This window comes from Prinia subflava, chromosome 3 (genome assembly GCF_021018805.1).
Source record: "Prinia subflava isolate CZ2003 ecotype Zambia chromosome 3, Cam_Psub_1.2, whole genome shotgun sequence".
Lineage (NCBI taxonomy): Eukaryota > Metazoa > Chordata > Aves > Passeriformes > Cisticolidae > Prinia > Prinia subflava.
The window spans coordinates 81194947-81222614 of record NC_086249.1 but is presented as its reverse complement, the minus strand read 5'-3'; the positions used below and the strand labels follow the sequence as shown (position 1 = coordinate 81222614).

Genomic DNA, 27668 nt, shown 5'->3' with positions numbered 1-27668 from the left:
TTCCTCCCCGAAGTTAAGTCAGACAAATCTACTGCTGCAAAGGACATGCTGTCAGCCAGTAGCTACAGCAAAGCAGCAACTGCCTCTACCATCTTACCTGCATGAACTATTACCATCAACTTTCTTTACTGTTAGTTTAAGAGTCCTTACAACAGCAGCCACAGGCCGAGCAAGAAAAGACAGAAAAAAATCAGACAGGAGCAAAAGAAAGACAGAGGCAGAAAAAATGTTTTACAGTTAGAGGGTAAATAATGGTTATAAACTATGAATTTATTTTGAAAACTAAAAGGATGATAAATGTATGGAATTCAAATAGACTAAACTGTTTCTAAGGGCAGAAGTTTATCAGAGAAGTGAACTGTCAAGGTTAAACAGAAGAGGTAGCCATATTTTCACTGAAAATGTAGTTTTTGCATCACTTAAAATGACCATGAAGGCTTACTTCCAAATAGTATTTGAGCTTACTGACCTCTGACAATACTTTCTTCCTCTCAGCTCAAAGAAGCTGTTTCTCCAGTGCACTTAGATGATCTTAACAACCCAGTTTTGTAACAAAAAATGCCAACAACTGGTATCTGAAACTAGCATATGGAACATACTTCCCAAAAAAGGAAAGGTACTAAAATGACAAACTGTTCCAAGTGCATGTCAAATTTTCCTCAAAATGGCCATGACAATAGTTAGCATATGTATTTCATAGGGCAGCAAAAGCAAATTCCATTTGCAGGCTTTGCTCTCATTAAGTTATTCAGTATCTGTCTTCAGTGGAATTTTACAGCTTTTATTCACTAGAGTTCAGGAAAAAGACCCCAGCTTGATTTTAATACAATGCTGATCTACGTTTATTTTGCCTTAGCTAAGCTAATTAAGTTCTACAGGCTTCTCTTTCCTCCACTTATTTCAAAACACATTTATATTAAGACGTTTAGATCAAATGAAAATATGTTCAAATCAGCTATAGCAACCACAGAGTGCAGAAATTGCAACACAAGAATTCTTCTGTGATTGCATGAACGGAATAGGGGTGGCAGAAAAAGAGATGGTTGCCACAAGCAGACTGGTTTTTTGCACATGCATACTTACCCTTCTTTGAGCAATATAGGCTGCTCTATGCTCTTGTGATCTCGTCTTCCTGAAGATGAAATTAGATCTAGAAACTAAAAGGTGAACAAAAAGCAGATGTAAAAAGGACAGGACCCACACTACCCAAATTAAAACCTTTCAAACATTTGCATAGCACAGAGCAACGAGAGTATTTGTAAAAGTAGTTAAACACAAGGTCATGGCAGAAGCTTGAGGAATTTGGAGGTTTTCTGGGTTGTAACCTAAAAACAGCACAAATGCTCTTATACAGTAGAACTGCACATGCCCAATATTTCTTGCACTTCTCCTTTGTTATATGGTTCTTTCAATTCTTTTTGGACTAAGCAATTTTCATCACAAATCTGCAGCATTCTACAAAGCACACACATCTCAAGTGCTCTAAGCAGCAGCTTGTTAATCCAACCTATTTTTAACTAGAAATATATGAAAAAAAATGGTATTATTGACGTGTGTAATTTGATAAAAGTTTCTTGAATATTATTTATCAGGAGTATGCTTTTCTCAACACTCTTAATGGTTTACCAAAGTATGAATGGCTTTCTAGGATTCAACTTTAACAGCACAGCAGGATTTTTAGAACCTTCACATGCATTACTTACATTTTTTACTGCATCTGCATATTTCTGTTCATTGAAATAGTCATAAAACGTAGCCATGTAAGACTCCTTGAAATTGGCCTGAAATACAAAAACCATGCGTATCACCAAACAGTTTATCCAGAAATTATTCTTGTTAATAGCAGTAGGTCAGGTGGAAAGCCACTGCAGATAGACAGGGATTTTTTTCTGGCCAGAAGTAAAATAAGTGGAGTGTTACTTTCCTCTTATACAGCACACATTCAGTAATACTAAACTTTTATTTCAGAGAGGCAACAGAATGCACTTGAGATGTTCACTCACTACAGTTAATAATGCATTCTTCAAATGCTTCAAAATTCTGCTTTGGCTTTAAATTTTCCTCCTGACAAGAAGTGTAAGAAAAAAAAGTCTACTGTCTCCTACTTCTTGAGTGACTCATAACTGAGCTACACAGTCACCCCACAGTTGCCTGTGTGAATCCTAACAGGACCCCAACCATCTCAAATTACCCAAATTACCTCAGCTACAGCAGTGCAGTACCTTAGGCACACTTGTTTCTATCACACATGCAGAATATGAGCATCCAGCACTAATCTCACCACTGACAGAAAACTGAACTGGTATGAAAAGGAAAGCAGAGCCCTTCCCCTTACTGGGTGACTTTTCTCAGTTGAGTTTTAAAATGCTGAAATAATCTATAAAGCCCTGTAAAGCTGCTAATCATGTATCACAGATAAGCAGAGAACTTCACAGGTTCTCCTGATCATTGTCTTTCTTCCAAAGGAAGGAATGAAGAGCTCTGAAACAGACTTCTAGATTGGACACACTATTTGCTTTATTGAAATCTAGTTCAGATTAAGACTGATTTCGTTTTCCTCTAAACATCAGAGGCTTATAATCAAAACAAACATAACCAGTTTTGCATGAGTCTAGTGCAACTCAAGCATTTTAAAGGCTTAATTACAATTAATGATATAAGATTTTAAAAAATCACTTTCCTAAATTAAGCCATTAAATGAAAATAGCATACTTACAGATTTAGATTTTGATAAGCTGCCTAGTGTTTGAATGGTTTTAGAGATAAGGGTCAAAGTTCGAGAAGTCTGAGGATCCTAGGAAGGAGAACAATGTTATATGAACTGGCTATTTAAAATAATCATCAGAGAAAGGTAAATTATACTTCTTTTTTCTTATTTCACTCGCAGAAGAGTAACAAAAAATTAGAAAAGACCCCTAATAAAACACTGCAGGAAAAAAGTTGCTTTTATATTAAAAACCATCATGCTCCATAGCTACCCTACTGACCTTCAGAGATTCAAAAGCAATACTTGCAAAACAAAAACAAGGCTGACCACATCCTCCCCACTCCCAATAAGAGCAACTACTAGAAGCCTGATATACATTGTTTAACATCCAAAACATTTCCAACAGGGCTGACAATCAATCCAACATTAATGTGATGCAGCAAGAACAAAGCAATGACCTTTTTTTCCACAGCAGCTTAGACCATCTACCTTGTTTGTCCTTACATTTCACTCTTCTTCCAGTATCTCCCAAGTTCTTCACATACAAAGTATTCAACACATGCTTTATATCCAAGACAGATATAATAGATCTTTGAACTAACAAAGGTACTTCTCCTATAAAGGCTTTTAAAAGAACCAAAGAAAGAATCTCGACAGACAGACAGAACCATAAACACAGCTAGAAAAATACTGATACAGTACTTACTGGATGGTGTGGTGTAAGCTGAAAGAGGTTTGGAGAAAGAATGGCAGGAGCAAAGAACCTCAGGAAAATAAAGCTGCTGACAGCTGTGTACCTTACATCTAGGTCACCTATTAAAAAAAGAGACCTCTACTCAGCATTTCAATAATCCCTCCTGAAAAGCCTATGAAAATATCAGAGCCTTGAGAGAGCTAACTCGAGCATGTGCTGGATAATGTATATATTTGCTAGTTACAGGATTAACTGATGATAGAGGATTTGGAGCCAGAGATCAGCTAGCCTAACCCAAGGAAATGTCAATGAGAGCCTCTTTAAAAAATAAGCAGGTTCACAACATAAGCTGCAAGAACACCATTCACTTTTCCACCACACAGGGAATTTCACAGACATCTGCTATTCCATATATGCACTGAAGTACGATGAATAATTTACATAGTTTATGAAACGTTCAGAGGCCAAGTCTCAGTTGCCTACTTACAGCCCTGAGCACAAGTGTTGTACAGACTCCTAATGTATCTATTCCAGCTGGTAGTTACAGAAAATACATTTTACTTATTTATTTAAACATAAAATAAAGAGCACAACAGCACAGTCAATGGTTTTCTGCTTGAGCTTGCCTAGCCCAAAGTGACTGTTCAAAAGATGAACTCATGTTACTCTCTCTAAAACTTCCCTGCTGTAATCTGTTTCCCTTCACAAAAATACACAGCTTGGTTGTTTTGCTTAATTTTGGTTTTACATTGCCCACTTACTCTCACAGAGTCAAAACAACTAAGAGGGACTGGAAAGAACTGTCTCTTGACAACCAGAAAACCTTCACAGCACATGGGCTCCTAGAACAGTAACTCAAATTTTTAGACTGGCTTTTATTACAGATTGACATATAAGCAGAAAATAATTCTACTGCATGGAATCTGCAGAATAAGCCACTACAAAATCCTGAACATTTGAAAATTGAGTATGCTTTTTTTATTGCAAATACTGAACCCATAGAAGATCATAATAGTGATCTTTTTAAATGCTGTTTTCCTTTGAAATATGTTTAAGGAAAAACTCCAATCATCATCAAAAATCATGTTCCTTTGTGGAATGAATAATTAATAAGAAAACAGCATTAACATACTGCAAATATTATTTTGGATAAGCTGCTGCTCAATTACTAAATCCAACAGAGATCATGCAGACTGCTAGACTACACCTGTATTTTAAAGCTATCAGTTATGGAAAATAAAACAATATATATAAACTCACCTTGAAAACGTTTGGCAGCTGATTCTCTCAGTGAAAAGAAAATATCGCACATCACTGTAGGGCAGCTTACACCAGATTTTGTAATTACAGTAAAAATGCGATCAACATATTGCCTCAGATTTTCCTGAAAAAACGCAAAGATTATGACAAAATTAGTATAATTTTCTGCTGTGGAAAGTGGTACTATTCCTGGTTTTATTCATAGTAGCATCATTAGAAGATTCCCACTTTCAACATTATACACTTGAAAAACAAACTCTCACTCAATTATACTGTTTGGGAAACGCACATATTCAAGAAGAGTAAAAATATCATTCCTATCAAATGAAACATTAAATGATACAGCCGTATGGCAAATCATTCCTTCTTCTAGCACTGTTCACTGTATCATCAGCAGAATCATAGACTCATTAAGAATCATCCCAGACTCATTAAGGCTGGGAAAGATCTCTCAGATCATTGAGCCCTACAGTTAACCCAGCACTGCAAAATCCATCACTAAACCATGGCCCCACGTGCCACATTCACCTGCCTCTGGTACATTTCTGGGGATGCTGATTCCACCACTTCCTTGGGCAGCCAATTCCAGTGCCTGACCACCCTTAAGGTATTTTCCTCCAATATGCAATTTAAGTCTCTCCTGACACAACTTGAGGTCTTTTCCTCTCATCCTGTCGCTTGGAGAAGAGGCCAAACTCTACCTTGCTACAACCTCCTTACAGCTGAAGAGAGAGAACTCTCCTCTGAGACTTCTCCATGTTAGCCACAGGCTAAGTTATCCTTGTCCTGAGGGCAGCAGGAGAAGCCATTAACTTTCTCCAGGTATTGTATTTATAGCATAATGAAAAGCTGTTGTGAAATAATTGTAAGGGTGGTGTCAAGAAAGCTTACAGTGTATTCTAATGAATGACAAAATTATTTGCAAGATCAAACTTCTAAGAACCTCAGTTAAACTTGATGGCATAAGCAGAGACTGTCTTCAAAATCTAATGCATACCCTGTTATTTTCCAGGTTTTCACCATCTTTTAATTTCACAGGATCGATTTCACAAGGCTTATGGACCTGGCAGATCTAGAAAAAAAATATAGTGAACAATTGATATGAAAGTTTATCTACAAGTACAAAAAGTTTTGTAAAAAGGATAATCTGTCAGCTTTTGATATGAGAGGTGAAAGGCAAAAGCCATCTTTATAAACATTATTTTTTCTTTTAACAGCAAAGGTAAATTATATGTGATCTTTATTTTTTTCCAAATGTAGCATTAATTCATTCTACCCTTTCCTTCAACTGAAACGCAGAACTGTTCTTTAGACTCTCTCAAGCAAGGCTGTTCAAGAAAAGTCCTGTTTTTCCAAAACAGTCAACTTTGAAAGTATATTCATATTCTTTAAAACTTGACATTTTCTGATGAAACATTAAGACAAGAACAGCTGAAGAAATTGTCAAATCATTTAAAGGAAGTCTGTGGTCTGAAAGTATTGCCCAATTATAGCACTAAAATACCCACACCCACCATTCTGGACTGGATAGATAATAAACCATTGTTCCAATATGTGCATCACATGCACACTTATCTAAGAATAACTGTATCTCTTTATACCCACTGGATGAAATGCATTACTTACAGCTTCACAACAGCTTTCTATTGTAAATAAATATACTATTTATTAATTTCTAAGAAACAATATATGCTAGTTTTTATGAAACAGAGTATTGCAGTTTAATAAATAGAAATTTCCCATTTCCTTTAATGCAATCCAACTGTTTCTGAATTGGGCGACACAGGATTGTAATGCAAAAACGAGTTATTAACAGCTATTAAGCATTATTCTTAAAAATTGTTCTTAAAATGAGAAGTAATAAACAGTATGTGTTCCTTGAAGGCCTTTACAATGATATTTTACCAAACAAACAGTCTGATCTGTTCTTACCTCATCTATAATTGGCTTTAGTGTAACTTGCAGATAATGCATCCCTGCCAGTTTCATTGTCTCATCAATGCACTTGGAAGTTAACGAGTTTCCTCTGAAAATGGTGTTTGGATCTCTGGAAGTGAATAATTTTCCATAATTTAGTCTCTTTGTAATGAACTGTAATTTCCTGTAATTTATTTCCCTGTAATACAGGGAAATAAAAGCAGCACTGAAAGGTGACAGAATTCTGGGTTTGAACACACAAGGAAAAACCTCCCTTTGACACCAGCCTGCCATAAAATACAGTCATGCAGCATTTAGAGCACTTCCAGGGTATAAAAGAAAAGCAGCAGCCTTGGAAAATCCAGAGGGACTACAGATCTTGTATTAGCTCAGTGCACAATCCAAATACACACAGTGACACAGGCTCAAATCAAAGAGGTCTACAGCACAAATGTGGGAAACACATCTGTTTTCACATGCTACTGAACACTGCTAATTTGAATAAGGGAAAGAGGCAGTGATTTTAGTCCCACAGCTACAGTGGACATTGCACATGACCTACTACTTGCACCTACAAAATAACTACTTGTGAGCTGGGAGGAAGAAGAAAACACAGGCTCCAATGGCACAGCTGTATTTTCTAAGGGACTTGGAGCACTGTTCTGTGACAGAACAGTGCACCTGGCAGACTCTCAGGTTTTTCTAAAAATCTCTTGCACACAACTCATCTTGACTGATAAAGCTTCAGCCAGCTGCTCTATCCCGTACCTGTACCCCCCTGCTTAGCAATTTACTTTATGCAAATAGGTACATAACCAATTATCTCATCTACAATTCGTACAATCAAAACCTGTGCTTAGTGACAGCAGATCAAACCTGGATCTGAAGTTATTTTCTTGCTCATGTACACACTGATATCTTCTGGTTTTTACAGCTTACTATAGTTGTACTCATTTACAAGCAGTGAGTAACAGGATCAATTACTTTACTAGATTCCTAATTTCATTTCACAAAAAAAAGTAAGTTCACTGCCTCTTCCAAATGCCAGAAAGCCCTGAAAACAGACACCATCTTTGCTGCCTTATCATAGGAATATGACTGAGAGGGATCAGAAAGTTCCCTCATGCTGCAGCAACCATGCTGTTTCAGCCAACCTGCAGCTCAGAAAAATTACACCTACCTACAGGAAATACTTGATCCCTCAGACACTCTGGAAAGAGCCAACCCCACACAGACTTGATTTTGTACTAAGGAAGTTTACAGTCAGTATCTGTCATTCCCCTCGGCTCCCAATTGTCTCTTCTACTGTTAGTCAAGAGCATGACTACACAGGCACAAGGACTGTGGCAACAAATATTCTTTAGGATCTGCTTGGTATGAACACTAGGTATTACACTATTGAACTACCAGCCCACCAGTAAGTCAAACAAGGAACTCAAAAAAAGCAGCCAAAAAACCTCAACTCCCTTTTCTGCTGTCCCATGCCAAATTCAATCCCATCCTTAATCCTTCACCCTCTGACTGGGATGATTAGACACACAGCTTGCCTTAAATATTCATTAGGAAGAAACTTGCTTGTTGATTTGAACAAATTCAACAAACACTTACTGAGCACTATATGATTTATCAGCACACAATAAAGCTGAAATGAATTCATATGAACAACTGAAGGTAATGTAGAATTTCAGTTACCATATATGCTTAAGACTGAGTAAAAATCTCTGCTCTCACATGTTAGAACAGTCTTGCAAGTAATATTCACAAAAAATGATGGGAACTCCTCCTAAAGGTCAAACAAACCAGATCTTGAGAGCATTTAAAGAATTTACAAAGAACTCCGCTACTCAGCTAGGAAGAATAGGAATCATCCCAACATTTTCTTCTGAAATTGCATATTTCTGGAAACTGAGTGGAGGATTCTAGCACTAGCCAATGCAGCTTAGGTATTTTTGACAGCAGGTTTGGTATGGGGGTTTTTTGGGGTTTTTTTGGTACTTACTGAGTTCTCTTCACTTCAGCATTCGCAATGGCACTTATGAAAGGCACAATTCTGCCATAGTGTAAGAAAAGCCTGACCAGAGGTATGGCCGCTTCCTGTTTTTCTCTGCAAACTTCACCCAAAATATGTGCAGCTGATGCTGAAACAGGCTGAACAGTGGAAAATAAAAACTTTGAGAAATCCTTCCAAAAAGCCATTCTTTCTTTTTATTCCCATTAGCTTCTTAATGCAGAACCCCCTAACAGCAGTTGCGATGGCCAGTTACCCAAATGTCTGTATACAACGTGGATGGATGTTACAACCCTGTTTTTGTGGGCTGTAAGCTCTGCTCACAAGAGGGCAGCAATTTAAGAACTATTACAGTACAGTCACTTTTTATCCCCCACATTTTTAATGGCTGTCTTTTTGGTAAATGTCACTTGCCTGGGAAGCAAGTGAAGGCAAAGAACTCTAACCCTTCACTATTTCAAGTGTACCAGTCAGTACAGAACCCAGTTATTTAACTGAAAAAACAAAAGCACCATTACAACTGTAAAAAGTATACATAAGGGCACACATGGCCCAAATCTCGTGTTTCAGGATTAGCTCTTGGTTTGGGATTTTCTCAATTACGCAAATAAACCTGTTCCTGTAAAGTAAATCAAAACAATTGATCAAACTGAAGCTTACTTAGCCTTTTCACATGTAAAATTTAAAAAATCACAGGAAATGTACTGTTGCTAAAACCACTGTGTTCCTGGGTCTGCCTTCACCGACCATACAGAATGCAGATAAAGATCTCTGCAAGGACTGAAAACAAGCAGAAGGGATATGCAGAGCTTAACAAGGCTCTGAGGTCTGAAAAGGAAGAGCTGACCTCTCTGGCAATTACAGCAAGATTGTGACAAATATTCAGAGACCCCTGAGAAGATGATCTGCAAGTGAAAAACAACAACACAAGCAAATTACCTCAACATCTGCAGATTTCAGCAGGACATCTCTCAGCGGACTGTAATAGTCTGAGGAAAAAACATGGTCCTCAGTGTAAACCACATTTAGCCTTAAGGAACCGAGGTCATCAGGTTTCAATGACTTGTTACCATTATCTCTGGGCTGCAGAAAATACCTGATATGCAAAAAATAGGACAGAAACTTGGTGCTGAAACACAAGATTTTTCTCAGGCTATACATAAGCATAGAGAAACTGTATATATACACAGAGCATTTATATATGTATCAAACTCTTGAGAGTTCTGAATCAGACTTCTTAATTATTTTTCAAATTAAGTTTGCCAGTCTGTTTTGCCCCAACTGCAACATGGGAAGTTCTGAACATAAAGATTTATGTAGATATGATTAAAACCCCCCACATTAAAACCATGGCACTGCTGATGAACTGCAGTAAATAATATAAAAACAACATACTAAAACTCCCACATGCTACAGAGAGGCAGACTGAAACCTCTAATCACATTATCAAAACTTCTTGGTCTTACACTTGCTAAGATTACTTTGGCTTGCTTACAAAAAAGATACAAACTAAATCCATTTAAACTTTATCACATAGCAGTAATTACTCTAAAGTCTTCAGAGCAGACATATGTTTCTACTTATTTTCCAAAAGAAAAATGTCAAATACCATGCTTCGTAAGAACTAGACTGTCGGAGAAATTTCAATGGGAGTCTCAGTTCTCCTAGAAACTCGTCACCAAACTTCAAGTTACTGGCATTCCAAAGATCAACTCTGTAATAAAAATAAATAATTAAAAATACTACTAAGAAGTTTAAAAAATAATTTTAAAAAATCACAACATTTTTTCCAAATTTTTTGGGGTTTGTCCCCTCAAATCTATGAGTTAGAAAGACTTGAAACTGTACAGCAATGGTTTCCAAACAGTAAAGAGATAACCTTACCTTAGATTCCTGGAGCCTTACAATTCACCTCCATAAAACATTATTGAAAAATATCATTCAGATTTAAGATGCTTTTTCTCATCTGTACTGTTTCCACTGTCCACATTGATAAAGATTCAGATGGCTGTCTGGCTATCCCAGACAATGGAAAAATACAGGTAAAATGGACACCAGGGGAGAAAGCACAAAGTTATTTAAGGACTACATATTGTCAGTCCCTGTCTAATTTGGGATTACTAACAGTTAAGTGGCAGCTTTACAGAATTAGTTCTACACAATTTTTCCCAGTTTCTAGCTCCTAGGAAGACTCCTGTAAGCATACATGCTTATGGCACCTAAGCTAATTCTGTAGAGATGTTCAAAGCCATAGGATAGTTCTACCATTTGGTACAATTTGTGGCTGAAGCTTACACAAATTCTGGCATTTGGTCCCTCATATTTGGGAAGTTCTGGTATCTATCTGTAGATGATCCTTGATTCCTTTTCATATGTTCCTCAATATCTGGATGGAAAACCACTGCACAGAGATTCAAAGCAGAAGTACTGGTGTCCAACACGGCATGTAGGTAAACACTACCATACCCACCTTGAGGCAAAGGGTTCAAACTCCAGGGTATTTGTTTCTGTATGTATTGTAAGGTCTTCTCTAAGAGCTATTCTTATTAAAAAACAAGATCAGCTGACTATTTTGCAGCTAAGTGACAGCTTGAATGTGCCCTAAGCCTTTTTGGGGGGAGGGGGGAATGGTACATGGAAAGAAATACAGGTTTTCAACTAATGACGATTTTTAGAAGAGTAACTTTAACTTGGATAAGGTGCAAAGTCATCCAGTTGTGGACACATTTACACAATCCTCCTGGTGTCAAGCAAGTCACAGCAGACTGGCCAAGGAACAGATGTTGATAGCCCTGTTAAAGTCCTGTTTATCCTATCTTATGCAAGCACAGAATATATTACTTTTAAATCCTCTGAGTGTTGCATCTCAACACAATCTCCTGCATCAGCTGTCATACACTAGACACTCCATGAGCTCACACTACATGCCTGCTAGGTAAGGTTCTTCAGGTTCTGATAATTTGGACAGTATTTCTGCAGGACAAGAACCCTCCAGAAGAAAAGGACATCTTTGAAAATTTGACCTCCTCTCTCCTTTCTCCATATTTGATGGGTTATTATCTTGCTAACCAGTTCAGACAGCTAAAAGCAGCTTCAAGAGGAGAGGAATCTTTAAGCCTATTTACACAGTCAAACTTAAAATTTACCAAGTATTTACAGGCTACCGGTTTCTAGTTTATCCAAACTCTTTGGAGATGCCAATTGGCAATAACACTTTCAAACACAGACAGCTGAAGGGTTTTCCCACAGTTACAGAAAAAAATCAGTGCAAAGGATCTTCACAAGAGGAACTAACAACTCAAAGTAGATCTCACACTACACAGTAAGCAAAGCAGGCATGTAAATTCTGAAGTTATTTGTTTGTGCCCTTGGAGTATAAAGAATAAATAGCACTTATTTAAAATGTTAATACACAGATCTCAGAGTCCAAAAGATCACTGTTTCTCAAGATTTTTAAAAGGCAAAATTATGACAAGTATTCTTCTGAAACTGGTCAGATTGTAGCCACAGAAAGAAACAAACAGGAGAGAGGGGGAGGAGAAACAATGAATTCACCAGAACATCTGGTCCCCAAGTGTTGATATGCCCTGCCTACAACTTCCTACACCCACTCAAAAAGAGAAAACTTTTCATAGCTTTAGAGAGAAATCGTGAGAGACTAAGTCTCCTCTTTACCCTGCGGAATTGTATTTTTCTCAGGAGAGAAAAAAAACCAAAACATCCCCAAACCCATAAATTGTATGATCTGTCCAGAGGGCTTGGGGGCAACCTGACTCTCACTAAACAGAGTGGAGGAAGTGAGCGGGGGTGGAAGGGGAACCCAAGATGGAAACAAAAACACACTGTCCCAGAGGGGACAAAAGCTCTAAGGAGAATTTGCTCAACCAAGACTAACACTTTATCTGCTTTTGCCTGTTATTTAAATGTTTCATCTTTTCCAAATTATTTTGCAAGCCTACTCTCAAACTATTCATCTGTACCACACTGTGATATATTGGTTTTCAGGATTGACAGATTTTTCTGAAGCTCAGCTCCACATACATTATTGCTGCAGATGAGTCATTTGTCCAGAAAACATACTTAGCAAGTAAAACAACTGCATAATTTCATTTAGTTCAGTAGTATAAAATAAGAATCATTGAACTATTAAGCAGTATGTAACTGCTGTATACCAACGTCTAGCATCAAAACTATCAAAAAAATCTACCAGCTTTCATTTAAAATCAGTGAATGGCTGGGCATCATGGTTATAAAGACTAGACTGGGCCTTCTGAGAACATGGTGTAGTTGCCCAGTTCATCACATACATCCCATGGACTATGGGGCATGTTACTTCATATCTGCCTGCACAATGCAAAGCTTTGCAGCAATGTAGTCTAGTGCTAGCACGAGGTCACCTGCTGTGCTGCAACACCAACACCACCAAAGCAGCTGGGCACTGCACCTGGGCCCAGGAGTCAGCTGTGGGCTGCCCCCAAAGCAGCGACCTCTGCAATGCCTGATGCAAACGTTCTCTGTAAAGAGCACAGCTCTTGCCTCTCTCCCACGTGAACAGTTTCCCTTTCCTGCCTCAGAGCCATGGCAAACACAGATCTATTAATGCTCCTGTAGTGCTGTGACACTGCATTGACAGGCTGCATGAACCAGCAGCTGTCACATTACAACAGCCCTCAATCCATTCATGAACACAGATGTGTTTTGCTTGCTGGGAATAAGCACTGTTCCCCTTTCCTTTCTTCCTCCAAATACTAACATAAAGGAGAGGGGAATTTCTCACCACCTGATGCAGAAATAGCAGTATTCATTTACTGTGCATACAGATCACCAGCTGGCCCAAGCCTCCAAGTGTCAATAGTATGTGATGGTAAGATGCATGTGACACTTTCAAGTTTTGCACCTCCTATTGTTCTCTTGCCTCTCTTTATTACTCACCTGTCCCCACAGACATTGTTGACTGGCCTCAGCAGGTTTTAAAATAGTACTAAGAAGGTGGCACAAGGTGGGGTGCGATTGTTTTGGTTTTGAAAGCAGAATTGCTTTTTTTCCCTGGGCAACTGATTTCACTTTTATCATACCAAATCTTGCAATAAAGGGTTAAAGTTGGAAGGAAAAGAGAAGAGAAACTGTCTCTGCCCCAGAAAAACTCTGAGTTCAAGAGTCTCCTTTCAGGGAAGGACCTTCTACGGTTGCTAAAATTAAGTGATAAAAGAAAATATACTCTGTAACTTAGGGCATCACAGAGCCTCTGGGCTGTCCTGGGAAATTGAAGAAGGGAGGAAAAGAGAGCCCAGACATAAAAGGCTGTGCTTAATGACAACTGCATATTAGTATACACACAGTGCACATGACAAACAGAGGAAAATAATAAGGATCTCTCCTGCATCAGAGCCAATGTACAAGATAGAATTCTAGAGTCAAGATAGAATCTACAGGACAGTGGAGGTAAATAAACATACAGATACCATGACAAAAACTCATCTTGATTTATCAACAGAAAAACCATGCTTGCCACTTTGCAAACAGTCTACTACCAAGTTACACAACTCTGGAAGACAATTTTGTGCTAACAATGTATTTCACATTACCTAATCTCCATTTTGTCCACTTCATCTACATCTTCAATGTCAAAATGGGATTTCTTGTTGTAGCTACTGGGTCTTGTAACCTAATCAAAAGGAGGAAAGTGTTAGCACCTTGATCTGATACAAAAACATTCTGATGTAACTTTTACAAAGCTTTGGAACGGCACAGTATTTTACTACCAGCAGTGACTTCAGTCCTGATACTGAAAACATTCATGCAAGTGAATAAACATGCTGACTACAAAGTAGTGGTTACACAATCATTTCCAAGGTAAGCAGATACCCCATACTTTTTTCACAGAGAAAGACCACCTTTAATATTACTACAGTGCTTTAAGTTTACATTGACAGCAGAAAAATATCACTGAAAGGAGCACCACTTTCATAATCCATCTAGGGATAGAAAATTAATATTTGTGTTTTAAATACAGCTTACAGCAGAGGTCCAGAGGCACTCTGCAGAGCATGGGGGAAGAACCACAACCACCCTTAAAACATTTTGCAGTGTATCCAATTAAAATTAGGAAATTCTTCCTGTTCTGATATCCTGGAAGTCAATTTAACAGTACAAATACCAAGCAGAGCAAGAGACCCTAGCCTGTGTTATACATATCAGAAAATAGAAGCAGCTGCACAGTTCACCAACCGTATTTGCAAGACTGATTAACAAGAAAGCACAGGCAAAGAAAAAAGGAAAGAACTATACAGAATGAGCATAAAAGGTTTTTGTACAAACATTTCTTAAAATTTGTTTTCTACCATGATTGCAAAAACTCTTTGGTGGTTGTATTTTTGCGTAGTGCGTCAAACTTCAGAAAAAGGCTACTCCACCCAGCTGAAACCACAGCGGGAACGGATCAAACACAAGGGTGTATGATCATGTGTGGGTTCAGCTTTGGTTGCACACAGAAGCTGAACTTTACTGTATGTTTGAATATGCTTGTGGCTTAATACTCCCCACCCACAAAAACTGGCTTTTATTGTCAACTTGACTATTTGGTTTTATCCTGTACATGAGATGCAAATAGCAATTAAGGGAGGCAATAATGATATAGTTGCCTAAAGTGGCGAGGAACCAGAAAACAACCTTTTGTATACATGTATGTGAGAGGCAGGCAACATTTTCCAAGTGATACACAAAAACTAAAAGATACTACTAGCAGCACTGGAGAACAAATGCTCCAGACTAATGGAATCAAATGCACCTGGTAAGCCCAAGAGCACAGTGGATTTAAATATAGTCTACAACTTCAGCAGTTACACACAAATTTCCTCACCCTAGCTCTGCAAACACTTCACTGTTTCTGCAAAGTATTCTACAGACCTGCAAAGGACAGTTTCTACTACCATTGTGAAGCTAATGGTGCAATTTTTAATAAGGAAGCAAATTTTAAGTCTCTTACTATCTGCAACACAGGAGTTATTCCAAAAAGCTGTAGCACAGGCATAACTTATGGCATGTCCCTTCTAAGTAAACACTTTCTCAGAAGTTTTGCTGGAATCTGCATGTGTGACATCTCTCTGTTCACCCACATGACTACTTAGCATGCACATCAATACCAAGAGTAGAATTCCAAAAGGGATGGCTGTATGGAACTGGAGATAAGGAACCTCCCAGTGCACAGTGCTAAAGTAGCTGACCCATAACATTGTACAAAAAAAGGGGGCACAACTCTGCTATGTTGGTCCCTTCCATCTGGGAAAGCTGGCAAGCCATTTATCAGCTGCTCAGGTTTTTTTCAGCACATGCAAATTTAACAGCAGGTCCCCAGCACTTCCCTCTTGAATTCCTGTAAGAGGACCATTTTTCTGTAGCTGCACACACAGCTCCACACCACGCTGCAGCTGAAGCAGTGGTGAAAATGGCTCCTAACTATCAGGTGCAAGTTTCACTCACCACACCCTTTAAATAAGCCCTTCTATTTCCCAAACCAACAACAAGCTCTCTTTCATTTAGAAAATTAAATCTGTGTGACTTTTTGGTTGTAGAAAGGAAAGCACCCATTCACTGTATTTTACAGATCAGCTTCTTCCTTGAAGGCTTGGACAATCACTGTGCTAGCAGGCTGCAGAAAACCTGATGAAGCTGTTTGAAGCAGAAAGCCACACTGCAGTCAACAGCATGAATCTCTCAGCTCCACAGGAACTGGAGCACTTTGTTTGCATGCACCAGCCACAGGTCTGCCCACGTCTCATTAGTGAATTTATTTCCCAGTCATAGCAGTTCTACTGAACCTTGTTGCTTGAAGACGTTTAGCCTGATGTGTACTAACTACTCTCAAAATGACATAAATCTATGATGGCTCTGTCTGCACTAAGGGTATATTTATATTCAGAGCTCTGGCTGATTCAGTCATTTCCCAAGCTCTGCTCTTACCAATACAGAATTCATTTTGCTCTGAGTTAGCAGAACAACTGGGGCATGGGCTTGAGTTCAGGTTTTGCTTTTGCTGGTACTTGCACATAACTCAGGTCTGACATTAAGGCAAGCTAAGCAAGCCCCCAGCCCCTTCCCTCCCAACTCCAGCTGGAAGATGCTTTGTTTCTCTCCATCCTCTCCCAGTGTGGCACCACTTGCCAAGTTCAGTGTTTAAATACCAAACACTTGCTGTTTCTGCATCACAGAAGGCCAAGGAATCAGGTGACACTTTTGTGGCTTACAATCTGAATTCCCAGATTATATTCTCATTAAAAAGTTCTCCCTGACAGCCTCCCTCAGAACTGCCTATACCAAAATAAGGAAGCCCATTTCAGTTTATTTACATATAGCATCACTCTCACTCCACTGCCAAAGAGCACAGTTGTGGGCCAGGTGAGGGACTGACACCCTGGGTAAACACACAGACACCCCAGTGCAGCTTCAGCACTCGGTCTCAGGGGTTCTCTGCCCCTCTAACTGTGCCCATGCAGCAACTCCAGAGTCTCATGGAGCCAGGAAGCAGGCACCAAAGCTCACTGCAAGCAGGGCAGCTATATCCGAGGATGAGATGTGCTGGGTTAGCAGAGCAAAGATCACCTTGGGTAGCTGGCCCACCCTTATGGCTTCCAGCCCTTCCAGGCACTACAGAAAGTGCCCCTACCAGTCAGGAACTTGCTAAATCTATTCCTTGTATCTAAACACATTACATCAACAAGAGCTTGTTTCTGCTGGTATGACAAACTTTAGATTGGTCAGTACAACTATTGGCTTCCACACAAAGATGGTGGTTTGCAGGAGAGGGAAGACAGCAATGTCAAGAATGACATGTGCACTTCAAATTTGCAAAGTGTAACAGCACTTGTATGGCTCCTCTCTTCCCAGCTCCCCCTCCTGATGAGGCTGTGGACCAGAAATGGATTCAAGAAACCACATCACTAGGTGCCATCCCTATGCCAGCAACAATTTCTAATGCAAATGTGACCTGAACGATGCAAGCCATATGAGCAGAAAGGGCTTTTCAATCTATGCCAACTGCCCTGTGCTACTTTAGCTTTTTTTCATCAACTCCATAATTACAGATACTTTCTTGAGGTGTCCACTGAAACAGAACAGTCAGGCATAGACCAGGACTATGCTATCCAAGAGAAAAAGAGAATGATACACATTTTAGAAGACAAAATGAAAAGTTTCAAGAGACATCTAAATTATAAACACATGCACATATATGTATGTACACACCACAATTAGACCTACTCTCGCCAGGAAGAACCAAAATGAGGACTTTCATATAAGTTATATTTTATCTTCACTGGACTTGTTGAAAATGTGCTGTATTAAATAAGGCTATAGCGGTTTCACCCACTTGCAGAAAAGGCACTGGTATTGCAGCAGACTGGTAGAGAGCCAGAACAACCAGTTTAAGTGTATTTTTCCTCTGCCGTTTTCAGTATTCCTACAGAGACAACCTTCCTCTCATTGACTGGGAAAGACAGGGTGGAGCAGCTACAAAAACACAGATTAAGAACAAAATATAATTTCTCTGTGTGTGTGGTTTGCTCGGGCTTTTTAAACTCATTTTTAAATGTGCTTTATTCAAAACTCTAGTGGAGTGAGTTGTGATTAAATGTCAAGCCCATTGCTCAGAAGTGCCCAACTTGAAGGTTTTCCTACAGAGCACCTGAGGTGAAAGCAGGACACTGCTCCTTCAGCAGACGGCCAGTCTGAGCCCGGGCACTTCTTTCCCCTGCACCCTGCTTTGAAACAGTCTTCAAAGATGACAGCTGGCACAACACGGAGCAGGATGCTGTGCCAACTATCCGCAGTATAGTATTTCAGCTTATCACACGCTCCTTTGAAATACCAACCTCAAAATAAAACACTTCATCAAAATGTGGATTGTTGGTCTTCTTTTTAACTTTAGTCTTTTTGGCTTCTGATCTGAATTAAGGAAACAAAATAAACAAAAAACGGGTAAGAAACAACATTAGTAAAAGTGTGATCCTAGAACAGAACCATGAGGAGGAAATAGCCATCCACTTGATTTATCAGCTAAAGCTGGAATGCCATGTGGCTCCAGCACAGAAGGCACAGACACTTGCACACATTTAAGAGCGAGATTCAATGCATTCCTATTTCTCGTAAGTGGTGTTAATCACATTTTGTTACCCTATTTTAAACACAATTCCTCGAACCCTTATTCTATCACTCGCTTGACATAATCTTTTATCTGTACAAACTGGCAAGAATGGAGCTCTGAGCAGCAACATTTGGAGGATGGTCTCAGTCTTGACATGACTCAAAAACTCCTAACACTCTAAAAACACAGGAGACAAAGACTAGCACAGCTATTCTGTGATTTATATTTTATAATTCTGGTCTGAAAAATCAATCACTGCTTTTCAGTGACAATCAAAAAATCCAGAATGGTTTCTTCAGTAAGAATACTTTTATTGCTGTACTAGCATCTCTCTCCCTGCAGCACCAGCAGCACTCAGTTAACTATGGTGATGAATTGTTATGACTAGTGCTGAGCAGAAGTCTCTAAGTCTACTGTTCTGTAGGTGCAGGATGAGGCAGACCTCCTCCCAGCCCTCAGCAGGCCTGACCAAGCTCAGCACTGCCCATTCATCCCCTACGGGTGTGCCATCCCCTGTGCCTGACTTTGAGAACAGACATTGACTGCTTGGTGCTGGGCTCAAGCCAGCCAATGCATTTCTCTCAGGCCAGCCAACAGCTGTTTGATGGCTTCCAAATGTTATGGACCTATGCTTGATTTGTTCTCACTACCTACAAGAGAAAAGCTGTGTGCTGTCCTATGTCACCAATCCTACCCTACAGCTCTGCAGGCACAGATAGAACAGACGCAGATGGAGAGGCACATCAGCCATGTGGAAAACTGACCTACTAATCATTTCATCCCAGAATCTATCATTCCTTTCTCATGCACCAAAGCTGCTTAGATGGCTTGTAACTGCTTATATTTGCTGGACAACTCTGTATTTCCCAGAGGTCAACTAAAGCTGGGTCTAATTCCCAGTGCTGCTCCAGACCTCCCATGTGAATGGAATGGGCCTGTCCACCCAGAATACAATATTACAATATTTTTCCATCGATAATACAGGCACAGAAAGAGTTTTGGTCAGGAAGTCTGATGACTCTAAGAACAAATCACACAATAAACAACAGCATGTCTGTTGAAATTTTCATGCTTGTCATTACATAATTGCAGCTGAATAAAGCAGCTTTCCTACTTTAAAATGAGAGGCACTGGAAAATCCAGAGAGGAGAATGATGTACAGATTAGAACATCCCACTATTCCTAGGAGAAGCTGAGAGATAAGAGAGACTAATCTCCTCCAGGACACAGGACAGATTGTCAACCCCATCTCATCAGTCACACTTGCCAATCAGCCTCTTTACCGATAAACCCAGCTGGGAGGGGACTGGGAGCAGGATGTAGAACGGGAGGCGATTAAGGCAGCACAATTATTGAGCAATTACAAAGCAGTGAATGGGAATAAGCTGCATGCTGCTTGCTGGAGATAGGGGGCAAGCCTTCTCCCCCCCTCAAAATCCAGACAGGAATTGGATAAGGTTATGCTCCTTATTCTGAAGGCAGTACATTCTCAATAGCCACACATTATCTAGACTGGGAGGCATAGAGAAGCAGACAAAAGGTAAATTTGGACTTTCAAGGGTTAGTCAATCAGTCTCCTCACAGTTTCAATAATAACCATCCAGCTAGTCATTTGAAACAAGTTACAGGCTTAAAACAAAGAGTACAAGTCAAATATACAAGTCCATTAATGAAGAAAAGGTACAACACACCTAGACAAAGAAGGAGAATACAGACAGGCTCAAAGACTCTGCATGCAAGGTAAATATTTGTCAACAATGCTCCTTATTTAAAGCATTTTCAATAAATTGTTATAAAATGTTATTAATAACCTATGCTACCAAGTATGATTCTTTGAGGCTACAGCAGAGCTGTTTGTTTCCAAAATGACACAGACATAGATGACTACATAAGCAGAAAAAAACCAGTGACATCCAACAGCACGGGAAATTTTTATAACAGATGGGAAAATTGAATCCCAAATTTAAACTGAAGAGAATTATGCAGAATCTCATCACTAAAACCTCATTTCAAATTTTATCCATGCTATTATGTCTGCATATATCAAATTACAGGACTGATCCGTTGAGGGTTTTTGACATACACATTAATTTGTCACACCTTGAAAGTGAAGACACTCTAAATATTCACATGCAAACGTGCATACTCGGCAAGATGTTGATGTATTCACATTTCTCTTCCACCCTGCCCAAAATCAGGCACTGAATTTGCTCAAAAACTGGCCTCCAACTGTGAGGTGAGAAGATGCATAAATTAAGACTAACCACAAATTATATACTCTGGGATATTCAAATTATTTAGAGATTATTCAGATCTTTACATAAATCAAAACTGAAACAAGTCTCAAATTACTTACTCGAGCATAATTCAGTAGCTCATACACACAACCACCCCCAACACTTAACACATTCTAGCAGTGTCTAAATATTCCCAGCTGTCCATCAGAGAAAGGGGATTTCTAGTAGACAAAGGGAACAGAAACCATCCTTGTAAAATGGAAGCTCTTGAATGTGCAATACTTGCCTGGAGGGTCCTGCTAAGGTAACCGTGGCATAGGGATCACATTGTCCATTCACAATGGGCAGCCCTTGGCACTCCAAAACTCTAGAAAAGAAGGAAGACCAATAAATTAATTAAGTAGTAAGAGACTGCAGTAAAAATAAAAGTGAAGCATTTTATAGGGGTTTTTTTTCATAACACTTTACGCTAGGAAATTGAAATGTCATTAAGCAGAAACATTTAATTTATACCTGAACTTGAGAACACATTTTGTTCTTAAATACTAACTTCAGTAAGGATCAAAAATGTTAAATTATTGAAAAACCTTAACTCAAAGGATCCTTATTATGCAAGCATAGCAATTTAAGGTTCATGAAGTAGAAGGCTGCTGTCAAGATGGGAGCTGTCAGCACTTTAAAATTCTGTGACAACTTATTCACCAAAATACATAACCAGAATTTATTCTGCAACAGAAATATTAAAAAACCCACACAGACAGATCCCAGAAGCAGTTAAGTAATTTCTCAGAATAACATTCATGAAGACCTCGGTGCTTCTGCAAAATTTGGCATGGGCTTATTTGTAAAGTTGTGCTAATTACAGACCAGGAAACAATAGGACACAGCCATCCTTCTCCATGCACAGCAGCTCTGCACTCAAGTAGTAACAGGAGGGACAAAATGGAACAAATTGGGGTTTACTGCACACAATGGTGGGAAAGTCACACTTTTGCACTCTCATTTCAACATCTCTTCCAGGAAGAAAGAAAAAAAAAAAGAAAAAACCCAACACAACTACCCCCAATAAGTGAAAAAATGCTCCACGTTTCAGAAGTTCAAACCTACTGAGGAATGCAGCACCAGCTGGAAACAAAGACAGACCAGCCAGTTTCCAGCACTCTCTCCCCTACAACAAGTTCTGCTTCCAACAGGTAACCTGCTGGGCTAATGTATTTGCACAATTTTAACTGGAAAATTTCAGCAAAGACAAACCATGAAGCTCTTTGGGCAAGTGAATAGTACTTTCATTGCAAGGTGAATGGGTGCATGCAAAATTCTGGGTGCTATAACATCACATGCTGTTCTCAGTGATGGTATCTTCAATGCAAAAGAATATTAGGATGAGCAATAGAGCAAAATTCAGTAACAGATAGTGCTGCACAATTTCATCCACAAGGCAAGTTATTTGGCAACATTATAGTGCAGACTTTAAATACAGATTAACTACAGGCCTATTAATACTTACTCTCCCTAAAGGGAGGAAAAGAAGTGGTATTCTGCATCAACAGAGGAATCATTTTTGTACCAGAGAAGGTACAATCTAGATGGGTTCACACAGAACTACAGGGAAAACAAGACTAAAGATCACACTAAGGAGCACACACTGGTAGCTGAAAATACAAATTACATTCATAGCTGAACTGTGCTACCCATGGCCCTCAGAATGAAACCTAGGTAGCTGTCTTCCAATACAAACAGCCCCTAATAAGGCACTCACTCACACACTTCTCAATTGAACAGCCCTAACCTAGTCAACTCCTCCATGCTAATTCACTAACACTAGTACAAAACTATGTTCTGTTTTCTGGATATGCAGGTGGATCAAAACCACAGAGAAAGTTAGGAAAAGCCTGGATTTCACAAGCCACGTGCTGCTTTTATTTCTGGACTTCTATTATTTCACTACAAGTTTACCATCCACAGAGACAGAATTTAGAAGCCTCCTAGCCACCTAGTTTAAGCAAATATCTGATATCGCAGAGTGCAACAACACAAACAGTGAAATTCAAGGCACAAATTCTATCCCAGCACCAGCTGGAAATACACAGTGTCAGCTTCAGGAACTCTCAACATCCAGCAACACACAAAACACACAATTTGGTTGCCTCAGTGCAATGCATACAGTGCCATTGGACATGACTTAGTTTCTTCCACCATCCCCTGATGCTGCTCCAGAGAGGCAGGAGGTATCCGTGAAACACAAATTTGACAGCTCCACATCTCTCAGAGGCCTCATAAATAGACCAGATGCCTGTTTACAAGCCATCAAATCCTACTCCAAATTCACTTAGCTTACCTTACAGAAAAAGTGTAGAATAAGCTTTTTTTTGAACATGTAATAGCACAAATACTCAAAACTCTAAGCGAAATGCCACTTCTTAAATTTAGAAAGGGCAAATGTGAACAGAAAGTACATTACAGCCTTCTGACAGAGCATCTGTCAGTGCAGAAGGAAAACACAGTAAGTACCAGCAGAAAGTTTTTATGGAGAGGCAGGTGCAGCTTGATTTTCTTACAAGTGAAGGACAGACCACTTTCCCTCCTGTGGTCTTTACACTAGTAGGAGCACATTCACAGCAGAAACACTTTGCCAGTGAGATACAGCAGGACTACTGTTTATTCTTTTAGGATGGCAGATGTAGCTTGAATGCATTCTTATTTAACAGAACAATTGTACACCAAGTGTCAGTGTCAAACCAAACTCCTGTGTTTCAGTGTGTCCTTAAAGCAGTCTGGACGTTCCTTAGAAAGACATAGTAACTCAATGGCTCTAGAGCAGTCAGCCAATTTTCTGCTGCTGATGAATAGATTCCAAGCTCTCATCCATACAGGAAGAACTATGTGAAATTTAAACAGTTAGAGCATGTGGCCAGAGAGAGTATGACTCCTGTCTCAGTAAAAGCAGCTCTTTCAAGAGTATGTGGAAAATAAAAAGTGACCCTAGAGAGCATAATCTACACTTGACATACAGAGTTTGCAAATCACTACACAAACAAAACAGAAAATAAAAAAAAAAATCACAGATGATTTTGAATGATGAATTTGGATGTCAACACATCCAAACAAAGAATATGTATACCCTAACTGTACACATGGACTATTGTCCAGGCTCTATTCTAATACTGCCACATAGAAGATTTAAGGTTTTTCTTGAGGGTAGCCCTTTGTCATCACATCCATCATCAGCAATGGTTAAAAAGGCAAGCAGTATCACCAGGTGGTTGGAGAGAACACAGCAATACACATCATTGAGCACCTACAATTTGAATTGTGTGTGCTCTCCAGAACACATGGAGAAGAACAACAGATGGCTTCTAACCACTCACAGCTCTCCCAGGTCAGCACTCTCCAGCTCAGAAAACAGAAGTTATCCATCCACAAACAGCTTACAAAATCATGAAAGGTGTGAAGAACATTTCCTCACAAAATAAGAATTATGGGGCACATAATGAAATTACCAGACAGAAAGTTTAAAAATAAACAAAATTAAGTACTTTTTCTACACAATGAAATAGCAAAACTTATTGTCGTGGGTTGTTGTGGAGGCTGAAAGAATACGTGGATTAAAAACAGCACTACAAAAACTCATGGAGTATAGGTTTGTAGGCAGCTATTAAAGCTTAATGGTCCAGAAGCCTCCTTCAGCTCAGGAAATCCCAAATTGGTGATCAGGAAGGGAGCAATCATACCACTTGAAGTATCACTCACCAGAGAGCATCAGTACTAGGCTAGACTAGAGGGGCTTTTTACACAGTAGGGTAGTTGTTCTGCTCTCTGGGGGAAAAGCAAAAACAAAAGGAAAAAAAGAAAAGAACAAAACAAAATACACAGATGTTCTTGTGCAGTCATGATGACTTAAGAGTAAGATGCTTCTTTGTGTGCAGCTGGAATAAGAAAAAAAAACAGCCTTGAAAGAAACAAAATGTGGGAAAACAGGAAACAGACACCACCAGACATCACAAGCCTTTCAGGTAATTTAAAAGCAGTTATTGTTTAAGAGTGTTGAAGAAATCAGGCATAAGACTGAAGACTTAGGATTTTGAGGAAGGAAGGCTGTATTTGGAGAGACACTCATTCTGGTTCTTGTTTCTTACAAAGCAATATGAGGAGAAGCAATAAAATTCAACAATGCACAAGTCTGGTTGACTCATGTTAGAACACTCCTTAGCTACAGGATACTGTAATGTTAGGGCTGCTTTTGTTACAGTCATTTTCTTCAGTCATGAAAGAGTTGCTTAGTCAATTAATGCTCCCCTCTCCCAGCCTGGTACCAAAATACTGGCTTTAATTGGCAAGCAGGAAAAGAGCTAGAACAAAATGTCAGCTACTCAGAGACAATAAAATGGAATCTCAATTATGTCACATGGCCATCATGTTATTTAGACTGACAGTTCATATCTAGATTAGATGAAAAAGGAAAAAAAAAAGTGTAATAAAGGTATGATCTTGGCAAAGGGGGGCATAGTGGGAAGCAGTGAGCAAAGCCAGTAAAAATAAAATGCCCTTAGAGTAGTCATCTGCAGAATTAACTTAACTTACATGTACTAGAAAAATGAAAAAAAGCCTAGACAATCAAGATTATTCAAGAATTACAAGTCAACTTATCAGACCCCAGAGGAAAACAAAAAATGTCTGGTGGCTGCCAGAATCTTGTCTACCCAACTGGTAATTTCCCACCATTAGCTGTCTGGAGCCCAGCTGGGCAGAGTGAGCCATCCCTCACAGCTTGCCTGGCTGGGCAGAACCAAGGTTAGTGCTGGGTCATATGAGAAACCTCTCAATGCAGTTGCCTCCCTGTATTTTGCTTGTGGTTTATAAAATTAATAGGTTTCAAGAAACAAGGCAGTTCAGTTTTCAATGTGGTTCATGACCAAACCTTCAGAAGAGTAAATAAGCTATGGAAAATTCCCAGTGGGTAAGAGAAAACCTCAAAAACATAAACATACCATAAGCATGTCCTTGTGTCTACAGAAGCTGAGAGGGTGGCACGAGCAGAAGGTCTTGGAAAAAAATAAAGAGATTTTGCAACAGACTAAGTAGCTCGTATCTGATAGTACAGGCATTTCCTCTGCCTCTGGGTTGCAAACTAAGCACTGTAGGCTCTAATTCCTGACACAGCCCCTACACAAACATACTCAAAACCAGGCTTAAGACAGGTGAGAACATCAGAATGATCCAAGCCCACAGGCATTCCATGCTTCTGCCCTGGAACTGCAAAAAATGTTTAGAAATTACAGCCTTTGTGATTAGTTCAAGATGCCCATGTGTCATGAGCCTCCTTGTGTGCCAGAATGGACAAGCAAGGCAAAAATAGACAAGAGAGAAACCAGAAGGGACAAAGCTGTTCTTAAAACTCAGATGTGTATTTACTGCTTTTCCAGAATAAATCACCTCCAGTCTACCAAGTCAGGCTCAGTTGTTTCCCCCCACTTTCAGCCTGGGGTAGAGACCAACACACCATTCCCATTCTCCCTCTCAAATCAGACTGTTTTCTCACTGTGATTCCTCAAGAGAAAATAAATACATCATTTTTTTCAACACAATTGCTTTCTATTGCTGTACCATATATTTTAATTGCTTGGTTTCTGAGCTCAGTATAGATACATAGCAAGTTTGCTCATCTATCTTACCATTTCTCCATTTCCAGCTGCTGCTTGTTCCACTTCTCTTTCATTTCTTTATCTTGAAGCTTCATTCCATCTTATATGCACATTTTTTTGGCCATACTCAAGTTCTGCTCTTCATCATTTTAAATACAAGAGACTTCCTCCTTGCTTGCTCTAGTGATCTAATGATTACTTGAACACTCAGTACTTTGTGAGGTAAGCCTGACCAGACAAGTACCAACTTAAAAGCAAACTTGTGGTACATTTGTCAGAACTGTCAACAAAACAATGCATCTTTGGCTTATGCTAAGTACTTGTTTTGTAAAGTACATTTCCCAGAGCTGGTATATGACTTAGCTTCTTAACTCTCTCTAGATCTCTTGCTCCCTTTTTTTTTTCCTTCCCAGTTTTTCTTTTCTACTGACTAGAGTCATCTTGTAACAGATGTACTATCCTGAGTACTTTGTCTTCCAGGGGTAACAGAACACCTCTAAATAATCTCTCCTTATGACTGTGCTTCTCATGGTGCATAAAATAAGGCTATTGCTCTTCAATTTCATAATGGAGCAGGCCAGTCCTTTTGCCTAGTCTGACAGCAAGGAGGTGGTGTCCTTCCTCGCAATGTTCAGTTCATTCCTGAATGTTCTTTTCATTTGGTGCAGCTTCGCACGACGAGTTAAGCTGTTTTCCCATTCCCAGTGGTTTAGGAGGAACTTTGCATTACAGACTTTCATGTACACCTTGGCCAGCCCCACAGCTGGGTGGGCACATGGTAGCTGCTCTCAGAGCAGTTAACTGACTTACACCTTCCACTGCAAGCAGGAATTATTACCAGGACTCCTTCTTATTCCCTTTATCACAGCCTTAATAAACCAGTTATATTCACATGTTTCAGAGGGGCTTTGTCTGAATGTAATTCAGACAACATGCATTCACCATTAATAAGCAGAAAGGTGCTATGCATAGCTCAGAAATTCCCTGAATCATAAATTTTCGGAGGCCAGGAGAGTGTGTCACTGTATGACTGCTCTTACAATTCTTCATCTCCTAGACAGACTC

At 39.4% G+C, this 27668-nt stretch overlaps 1 protein-coding gene across 1 annotated transcript in view; it reads right to left on the bottom strand.

Moving 5' to 3' along the window:
• Positions 1 to 27668, bottom strand: part of RASA3 (RAS p21 protein activator 3) — a 129850-nt gene that overhangs the window by 12440 nt on the left and 89742 nt on the right. The window contains exons 6-18 of the mRNA XM_063392714.1: positions 21248 to 21328; positions 18453 to 18525; positions 14172 to 14251; positions 10196 to 10300; positions 9526 to 9682; positions 8578 to 8726; positions 6594 to 6708; positions 5659 to 5733; positions 4662 to 4785; positions 3414 to 3520; positions 2717 to 2794; positions 1704 to 1781; positions 1084 to 1157 (exon numbers count right to left, since the gene is read on the bottom strand). Coding sequence (XP_063248784.1) covers positions 1084 to 1157; positions 1704 to 1781; positions 2717 to 2794; positions 3414 to 3520; positions 4662 to 4785; positions 5659 to 5733; positions 6594 to 6708; positions 8578 to 8726; positions 9526 to 9682; positions 10196 to 10300; positions 14172 to 14251; positions 18453 to 18525; positions 21248 to 21328 — 1296 coding nt within the window. The remainder of the gene's footprint in view (positions 1 to 1083; positions 1158 to 1703; positions 1782 to 2716; positions 2795 to 3413; positions 3521 to 4661; positions 4786 to 5658; positions 5734 to 6593; positions 6709 to 8577; positions 8727 to 9525; positions 9683 to 10195; positions 10301 to 14171; positions 14252 to 18452; positions 18526 to 21247; positions 21329 to 27668) is intronic.